We start from the raw sequence: 10366 nt of genomic DNA, 5'->3' as shown, positions 1-10366 counted from the left end.
TCATAAAGTAAAAAAAAGTAAAGCTGTCCCACTGTACGCCATGTAGGCGCTTGGTGGGGAGTGGAGGTATAGCTCCTCTCTTCCTTGACCTCGGCACTAGATGGGGGTGAGTGGTCAGCATCACGCCCCGGCCGGTTTTACCCCCGGGAAAGGACCCCGGTACCCATTGTAGAGGAGACTGGGTGGGCCCCAGAACCGGTCTGGACGCAGAGGCCAGAGAAAAATCCTCCGCCCCCGTCGGGGATCGAACCCCGGTCGCCCAGTCCGTAGCCAATCACTATACTGACTGAGCTACGCCGGCTCCACAAATGTCATAACAAATTTAACTTTGGCAGTTTCTGTCACTGTCAGAAATTACGCGATTAACAGGTATCATGAATTGTAATTATGACAACTAAATTTTTTTGCAGGAAGCTACAGCAGTAAATTCAACGAACAGAAAACAGCATGAACAATATGCAAAAAGGGACTGTCACTTTAACAGGCACATAAATCCAATTCAGCCTGACACCATTCAAGAATTTCTGTGGCAATGATATTTCATTGTTTTTTCCCATATTATGATTCAATATATATAATGTATATATAATAACAAAATAAAACAGCACGAGACACTAGGTCTGCGAGTTACATAAAATTTCACTACAAAGACTTATAATGCCAAATCTTTATATTTTTTAAAAATACAAACAAAATTTGTTGTTAAGATTATGTACCATCTTAAGCTGACTAGTAACAATTCTCATACAAGAACATATACTGTACAATAAATGAAATGTATGTTATAACAACAAAGATATTAACCAAACATAAATGTTGCTGAACACATTAGTCTAGTTACAGTATTATACGGTACATAGGTCCAACTCTCTAATACTATCTGACAGGCTAGTCCACACATATTCATTGCAATATTGGCGCACTTCTCAGGTATTTATGTATGATGGTACAATGCAAAACAGACTTCCTTCACAGTAGAAACAGAGGCAGGTACATGGCAGTGTTTATGATTGATGCCCTGGGAGCAACGATGGGCAAACACACAAAGTTGGAAAATTTAAACATCACTTTTCTAAAGAGGCATGTTAAGCATGTTGTCTTTATATCTCTCTCTTTTGGTATACTATCAATTGCATGCAGAACCCCAATGCTTGAGTGTATCTCTGTTTTAATAATGTGTGATTTAGCCAACTGTTGCTCCCAGGTATGCAATACATAGGCTCAACCTGGGGATATGTAAAATTCCACCGTTTTGTTTCATATATTCATTTGAGTCTCTCTACAAGGACTGAGATGACTTCTTCTCATTCAGAATAATAAAGCTCTTCAAGCATATGAAAGACAAAGAACCTGAAAAATAATAGCATATACACATTCACTTCTAGTATCATTAGGGCAAATGCCACACAAGAAGTGGAAATTATATAAATATCACTAAAATACTACTACAGTACTTGCATTAGAGGTATGACATGTCCATTTCTCGAGTGCAGATTGGGATCTGAAAGAGTAAGAACAAGGCAACTGCTTCTTGTACTTGCAATGAATCACTGGATCACTGTGTAACCCATTCACATTAAATCCTTTCCATTCATATTAAGATACATCTCTGTTACATGGAACTCCTTGTAAGATACCTACTGTGATTGGTAATCATTAAATTGGAAAGCTCGCTCCGTAATGATACAATAAGCACAGCCAAAAATTAAATGAAACACGATGAATCAACTTGACAGCCTAACTTTTGTGAAGACAACTGTTTTAAATCATGGAGATACATTAAATGGTTATAATTCTGCATTAATATATTCTTACATTCATAACAAAACGTTCAAAGACAATTTCATCATGATATACATCACTTCAGTCAAAAACCATGAATCCACCAACTGACACATGTCAAGAATTACGAAATCCCTGCTTACAAAAGGTTAATTCCAGTCCTGCATGCCGTTCTATACAAACTGTTGCGCATACAAAATTACAGTCCAGTTTACACAATCTAATTTCAGAACTTGAAAAGAGAGGAAGATGCTCTGCTCAAGTTAAACATTGTAAAACAAAGTTTATTAATTAAGAAATTTGGGGCAAAAAGCAGATAAAAACAATCAATGTATACAAGCTCTCAATGCAAACATTATGAACTGATACATTACATTTCAGCCCTGATTATGACAAGCTATCATTCTCGCGATGATGAACGATTTATGAACTGGTTTACCGGTATTAGAAGATTCTATTCCTGGACTGTAGTTTGGATAATCAAATGTAAAACAGAAGTCAATACTGGCATACATCGGAGATACTGCGGGTTCGGTTCCAGACCACCGCAATAAAGCGAGTCACACGGATGTTTTGGTTTCCCAGTGCATATAAAAGTTATGTTTACACTATTCTGTAGTCTATTAAGTGTGCAATAGCATTATGTCTAAAAAAACCAATGCGAGAACATTGAGACAATTACCAAAATGTGACACAGAGACACGAAGTGAGCACATGCTGTTGGAAAAATGGCGCTGATAGACTTGCTCGACGCACGGTTGCCTTAAACCTTCAATTTGTAAAAAATGCAATATCTGCGAAGCGCAATAAAACAAGGTATGGCTGTACATACATATACTCAATACAATGATATAATTGTGATATCACCTATTTCATTTTCAGTATCTGAATTCTTCCTTGAAATGCTGCTTATTATACAAATCTACTTTAAGTGGTGCAAATTATACACATCAAAAACAACTGTTTTACATTTACAATGCCAAAAGAGGATGGTTCTAACCCTGAATGTGAGAAATACTCAATAAGATTAAAGACATTTTAAAAGTAAACACCAAAGGAACTTTAGGTGAAAAATTAATATGTCATTTGGGAAGAGCTTCTCAGAAAACATAACCCAAGTTGTGTCCCACTGGTCAATCGGTACAATATATGGTGAAGTCTTTAGAAATAAATGGTTTTGTTCTACAATCCTAATGGCATGTATCACTAATATAGATATTTTATTTTGCCAACTGAAGACTTTTACACAATCGCACCAACTTCATAGATGTATTAATACACATATAGCTCCTGCACCATAAGAATAATCTTCAAAGATGTAACCGAACTGACCACAAGTCACTTTTAAATTTATACTTTATCAAAATTTTGAATATTGATTGTTAGTTCTCCCATTTAGTGAAATGCAGAAAACAGTGACAGCCATACAGAATCTCTGGTTTTGTATCCCCCGACAAAGCACAGTACATCAGACAACACAAATACATGAAGTTTATGAAAGTAATTCATTTACATCACTCTCAGCAAATCCATCAATTTATAAAGTACAAATAGAAGCTTCTAAATGGTTTTTCTCTGCACTTGAGAACCCAGTGCTGAAACTTCCTTCTGGTATAAAATATTGTGTATCGTGCCAGAACTCTGTGTAACTCTTCAGTTAAACACTTACTTCACGAATAACTCTCTCCTGTCATATTGAGTTTCCAAAACTTGTCCGTCACCTAGTAATCTGAACAGAACACACAATTTCAGAAACTGCACATTCCATCCCTAGGTAAAAAAGTGGGGAGAATCTACTTAGCTGGGTTCATTAGAAAGAGGTACTATCAGTCACTAAAGATTAGTCTGAACAGGAGCAGGAGAATGTAACAAAAATTATGTAAGATTTGAGGTTTTCACAGCGGTGAGTATGAAGATTTCTGTCTTCTGGGTTGTTGCGATGTGTAGTCTGGTCGATGTTTAACAACGTTTCAGAGGTCATACTGCCTGATGACGGAGGCAGTATGACCTCTGAAACGTTGGTTAACATCGACCAGACTATACAGCGCAACAACCCAGAAGACAGAAATCTTTAAAAAAAAAATTACATTACAACACTACTTCTCCTTTTCAGAAAATAAATATAGTTAAACAGTTCCCATAATTAAAGTAGGACTGAACTTGATTATTACAGTAACATCTAACAGTGGGTGTGTTATAACAGACTGATAGGTATAAACAGATGACCAAATGTTTTATGCTAATATTTTGTTTTACTGTTTGTGACATGTCCAGCCTCCATCACTAAGCTTTATAGGTCAGGGATAACTACATTTACAACTTGCCTTTATATTAAAAACGCTGCATATCACTCACAGATTGTATTTATGAATTTTGTTTTATTATATTGAGAATAAAAAGAGCAAAACTGTTCCTAAAAATCATTCAAGTACGTGTAATGGTGAATTGGTAAGTTCTTTTGGATGTGAGGACCATGTCTCCATCTTTTATCATCCATACAGCACAGATTACACATGATCTAGCTGGCCATATTTTAAAGTTGCTTACTGTTAAACCATTTACCTAGTATTAAATTCCTGTAGTACAGGAGTTTGAAACCACTATTATTCTAAGATAAAGATTAAATATTATTTAGGTAAGCTTTGATAATGTTAATATATAAGTAACTTGTTCTTTCTAAGTTTGTATTTTTAAAAACACAAGATGTAATTATAAAAATTTCATTATGAAGTAACATTAAAAATGAGAGTGAGTGTGAGAGTGAGGGAGTGTGTGTGTGTGTTGCATGCGCACATGCATGTATGTGAGAGAGACTTGAGGTTCTCATAGCAGTGCGGATGATAATGATGATGATGATGATCCAGGCTGTGATACAAGTCCACATGCCATCAAAACCCAGAACAATAACAAACAATTTGGAGTTATATTTGAAATAAGAAATGCTAAGATGACTTCAAAGATATTAACTAGAAAAAGACTGTTTTCTTAAGAATTATATGTTACTTTACAAAATAACATTTGCCAACCAATCAATATATGCAAACCTCATTGGTCAATTCCTTCTCTGGGAACCCAGGCGCTAAATACATGTCACTCACTCAGACATACATAACACATTTAACTATGAAGCTTCCCCCCCCCCCCCCCAAAAAAAAAAAAAAGTAGTATCATATACTGAAATTATTGAGAGAAGATTTTTTCCATATGAAACGACCTCCAAGGGACTTGCATGTACATGACATTCTGTTTAGTCAAGAGCTCATAAACAGGATATTCCACTGTCCATTAAACCACTGTTTAATAAAACTTCTCTTTAGTAACAAAAACAGAACCACATCCTATATTATCATTGTAATAAATCAGTTTTCATTTGTGGTCCCCTTAAATTCAGTTAATCAGGGGTCCTCATAGATTTTTTTTACTGTATCTTACAAACACAATCAATTGTTCCAGACAAAAATGGGCTACCATATTTAACAGAATGTTTACATAGCTCAATTTCTATTACACTTGATAATAAATTATTACACTTTGCACTGTTACATACTGAATGCAACATCACACCTATCACAACACGATTAAGATCCACAAAGGACAGCTAACAAGAAAGTAGACTATGAAAGTAATATCAATGTTAATCACATCTGGTAACGTTCTGTCTCCTGTAATACAGCACTGACACACTATTAAAACTTCTTTACTGGAGACAAGCCTGCAGTTTCTCTATCCATTCCTGCGCTGTCAATGCATCACTTGCACAGAAATTGTATGTTCTTCGGTTTGTTCGCAACTACAATGAATAAAACACATACAACCAATATTAAGTTCATCCTGATTTAACATACAACTTTTACTTTAAAACTCTCACTGATGGACTGTATGAAACAAGTGTATTCTTTTTCATTTCAAATTTTCTTCTAGTGTCAAGTATGCAAGGCAATACTAGTCTGCTTCAATTTACAAATTATTTATTTTATTATTTATTGCATTTCTCTGAATTCAATAATGTATACCTGTGTTTACCTGACTATATCAAATAACCAAAAACCACATTAATGATGACAACCGATAAGTAAACACAAGATATAATCAAGTGTCACACATTTATGTGGTTCAAATTTAACCAAGAATATTCATTTCTCTATTTATTACCTGCAAACCTGAACTAAAAATTTAAGGTTTTCATGAGAATCTGAAGCTGCAGTTACAACATATCACTTGCTGCCCATAAGATGTTAGCTCCAGTAATCAAGGAGCATAATAAAACACTGCAATAGAAATGTTGTCATTATTTTGTCACAGACATAGAGCATTTGGGCTGGGTTCATAATCAGCTTGCTATAATAACGCCATTTCTTCCACTAAAAGCCAAAGAAGAACCGACCTTCCTTAAAGCTCACCGAAAATTAAATCTAAAGTTAGCTGTTGTTAGACTCCTTTTGTACAGCAGTGAGGGAAGAATATCCCACAGTTGTTGAGAGGGCTATAAAAGTTTATTGCCACTTTCAACGACGACATACGTGTGTTTGCTGGGATTTTCGACGCTGACGGAAATAAAGATTACAAAAAGTAAATGACTGCAGAGCGTGGATGCTGAAATGACAGTTGCCTCGTCTTCAATTCCACCACATATCGATCTTATTTGCTCAACAAAGCAAGCACAAGTATCACAATGACTAGCAAGTGAAAGTAAGCTTCCTTTTGATTCACTATTATTACCATTTTAAAATTAAACTACCACCATATAATACAAATAATACTTTAAAGTAAAATACAACAGTCCCACTACATGCCATGTAGGTTCCTTGAGGGGAGAGGTGGTATAGCTCCTACTCATTCTTGACCTCGGCACTAGATGGGGGCAAGTGGTCAGCGTCATGTCCCAGTCGTGTTTTACCCCCGAGAAAGGACCCCGGTACCCACTGGAGAGGAGGCTGGGTTGGCCCCAAAGCCAGTCTGGACGCAGAGGCTAGAGGAAAAATTCTCTGCCCCTCTCGGAGATTGACACCGTCATCCAGCCCATAGCTAGTCACTACAGTGACTACGTAAACTGACCCAGACAATACGAAAGATCTGTGTAATTCTCACTACTTGAAAGACTGAGGTATGGGTGGGAGGAAAATATTAAAATATATAATAAATAATGTGTAAATGCGAACTGGATTCAACTGTCTCAGGACAGAGTCCAGTGGTAGACTGTTGTGAACACTGTAATAAATTTCTGGGTTGCATGTAAGGTGGGAAATTTTTTGACTACCTGAGAAATTATCAGTTTCCAAAAGATTTGACTCCATGGAGTATCATTTACTTTACTTACATCAAAAAATGATTTGTCATCAGTCTTCTTGGGTGGACCAGGTGCTGGGACTGCTGGCATTACAGACATGACCTCAGCCAGATCTGTAAATATAAACACCCTATCAAAATGTTTCTGAGGAAAATAACAGAATCAACAACTTTCTATCTGTAACCTAATTTCAATGCATTCATTTTAATTTCTGTTCATACAAATGGCAGTAGGATCAGCAACCAAAAGGCAAATGATTTCATGGATAACCTACACAGAATTTAAATCAGTGCCACTGAAACAATGGGCCACGCACAAAAGACTAACCTATGTATCCTTTGCAGTGAGAATCCTCCATAGCGTCATAATACCGCAACTGGTGTTTGATGGAATCAAGAACAAACCAACGCTGCTTCCAACCTTTGAGCAAAGCTCCACGCTTGTAGAGGTAACCTTCATGAGTCCGGTTTTCTGCCACATTAGACGAAAACTGGTCATAGTATTGCTGACTTGATGTTTGAATTGTTGTAACACCTGCAAATTATGGGATAGGCATGATGTTTAATGTGAAATTATAAACAGTGAGGTTTAGTTTTACTAATGCCTAAAAACTCTGGTACAGCAAAGTTCTTTGAGTTAATAATCCCATAATGCATTAACATAAATCCTGAACCATACACAAAACATACTGAATTAATTTTAAGCTATAAAATGTTCTTATGAAAATGGAATGTATTTCGAAGGTTAAACTATAACAGTGACAATAAATTTGCGTAATTAAAATGTTCCCATCACAAACCTGTCATGAATGACAACTAACAATGCATAACACTTACTGGAGGTAACGGAACCACTGTCTCCACCACTACGAGTGAGAGTCTGTGTTGTGAGGTTCCCATCAGTCACAGCCTTGTACTTTGTACAGTTCTTCGGAACACCTTCTGCACACTTTTCGTGGCAACTATAGCCACAATCCACACATCGCATACCAGTCTGAAAAAGGAGCAACTTATTTAAGTAATTAATATCTCTCTGATGGAACCTGAATTTCGGCATGAGAACAATAAGAACAGTTCTTGATGCACTACTTGGTGTATAACAGGCTTCTTAACGTATCTTGTAATGCCATGATCTTGACTTAAATATTAAAAAAAAATTAATGTAGTGTCCAGCTGGTAATGCCATAAACCCACATAAAACAGAATAGATACTTGAAGAAGAAATACACACACCCAACACAATAAATATACCGTATATAGCAGTCAGCATGCAATCTCCTCACTCCACAAAATATGTTGTAAAGATATGAGCTTTCCTCTTATTGCAGTGTAGTTGGCATCTCCAAAGCATGACCTGTTCATCACACACACACGCAACATAAAACCTGTAGTAACGTATCAGGATTAGAGCCAGCAAGCAAACAAACCTACCTTGACAGGTCCCCAAAGCACATTTGTGCAGAGGTCACAGTATGTAGGTGTCGTGTAGCTGTAGCGCTCAAATCGATGAGGGTGCGAATACACGTGCTGAGCTGCTTCTGCTGCCCCTACTATCTTGCCTCGCATCAGTATTTCCAAAGTGGAACGTTTGTGTAGGAGGCGGCCATGCGATCGCACAAGTTGGGTACTGAATGATGCATGCCTCTGGAAGAGTGTACAGCCAAATATTCATCAGTTGTTGAAGAAACCACAGTGCAGAATTTATTACTTATTACATGAATACCCATTCTGTGTCTTTTTAAAGTAAACCTGTCTCCAGTATACACCATGAAGGTTATTGGTGGGAATAGAGGAGGTATACGGCCATTCATTTGTGTGTCTGTAAGGACTCTATATATCCAAGTATCAATGGTAAACATCTTCATTCATGTGTCCCCATTTAACCCACAAGGTATTTAGATTGTCCAGTGCAGGTTTACCTAATTCACCATTCTTGAGGAACTTAATCCTATGTTGGATGAGGCTTTTCTGTATTGCCCAACAACACAACATTTAGTAACAACAGTTAAATTTCCTTTGAAATCTCAGAGACTAACTATTAAAAAAGTTTTAAAAGTTAAAAACATGAAGAAACTTACAGTCAAAGAGTCAGTAGTTGGTAGCTCAAGTTTGTCCCAAAGAACTTTCCATTTCTGTGGCAGATGTCCTAATTCAGTTTCCAACCTGTGAATTTCCTCCAATAGATGAGAAAACGCATCAGGTACAACACGCTCAACATCATCATATCTGTAAATGGATGACATCAGTAAACACATTTGCAGTCTATTTGGAGATGAATGAAATAGTGACAAATTGGATCAGCATTTTCTTCCCTGGACCTATGACTAACTGTTCACTCTTTGAACAGTGACATCCTTCAAAGTACAGCAATGTATTATATTTGTTTCTGCATGAAATGTTACTGGGAACCTGACAATTGCTAGAATTCAAACTTCTTTCAAACATAATGTCAACGTATAACGATAGCATTGCAGTGATTATTGATGCTGAAACAACATTGTGTAAATAAATGACTGAATGAAATATATAACACAAAAAAACATGGCACTCCAATATATATCTGGTATTATATACATAATGATGGTATGCTACATAATGTATACGTTCTCTCAAACTACAAGGCATAGAATAATTAAGTTAATCTAATTCCCTGAAACAGTGATATTAAAGTCATTTAATGGATACTAAGGAAGACCTGGTGTCAGGAATTTGCTTTCATTATCACATGTACTGACTACAGAAATATGTCTATCCTTCCACAACTATATATACATAATTTACTTCAGACTCTTCTTTAACCAGATAAAAGCCTAGTACTCTTACAGTCTCAATTGCACTGTAATTTCAGACTATAAGAGCACGATCACTCACCCCAGTGTAACGATTCTTCGAGCCGACTTGCTAGCAATTCCATCAGCAGCTTCTGCTTCCTCCTCTTGCTGAAAATCCAATTGAATCACCTCCAGATCATAATTGGGACCATGAGCCAGTTGTTCCCCTAAGTAATACTGCCACACTTCAAGACTAGGCAGAGCAGACTGTGGCCTTAGTACCTGGCGACATAAAAAATCTCACATTGGGAGCAATACCTAGCTCCACAGAATAAGATGGAGAAACTTTATTGATAAACATCAGCCAGAAAACTGAGGGACATAAGAGTAACAATACCAAAGCACTAGAGAAAAACCATACAATGCATTACAACCCAGAAGACCAACGACACAAAGAACATTTGATTAAAACCAATCTGTATAATCTTAAAAAAAAGATGTATAAATGGATATAATAAAGAAGGCAG

General features: G+C 36.6%; 1 protein-coding gene across 1 annotated transcript in view; it reads right to left on the bottom strand.

Annotated features, from left to right (window-relative positions):
* Window positions 1-649: 649 nt before the first annotated feature.
* The window catches only part of Sbf (SET domain binding factor), a 37609-nt gene continuing 27892 nt past the window's right edge, over window positions 650-10366 (bottom strand). The window contains exons 30-36 of the mRNA XM_022082058.2: window positions 9940-10121; window positions 9147-9294; window positions 8500-8712; window positions 7906-8062; window positions 7397-7603; window positions 7100-7182; window positions 650-5572 (exon numbers count right to left, since the gene is read on the bottom strand). Of these exons, the coding sequence (XP_021937750.2) occupies window positions 5480-5572; window positions 7100-7182; window positions 7397-7603; window positions 7906-8062; window positions 8500-8712; window positions 9147-9294; window positions 9940-10121 (1083 nt within the window). The 3' untranslated portion in view covers window positions 650-5479. The remainder of the gene's footprint in view (window positions 5573-7099; window positions 7183-7396; window positions 7604-7905; window positions 8063-8499; window positions 8713-9146; window positions 9295-9939; window positions 10122-10366) is intronic.

Source organism: Zootermopsis nevadensis, unplaced genomic scaffold, assembly GCF_977971745.1.
Source record: "Zootermopsis nevadensis isolate Lab colony 2312 unplaced genomic scaffold, Znev_1.0 Znev_ptg000001l, whole genome shotgun sequence".
Lineage (NCBI taxonomy): Eukaryota > Metazoa > Arthropoda > Insecta > Blattodea > Termopsidae > Zootermopsis > Zootermopsis nevadensis.
The sequence above is the reverse complement of the archived record's forward strand: the minus strand, read 5'-3'. Positions and strand labels throughout refer to the sequence as shown.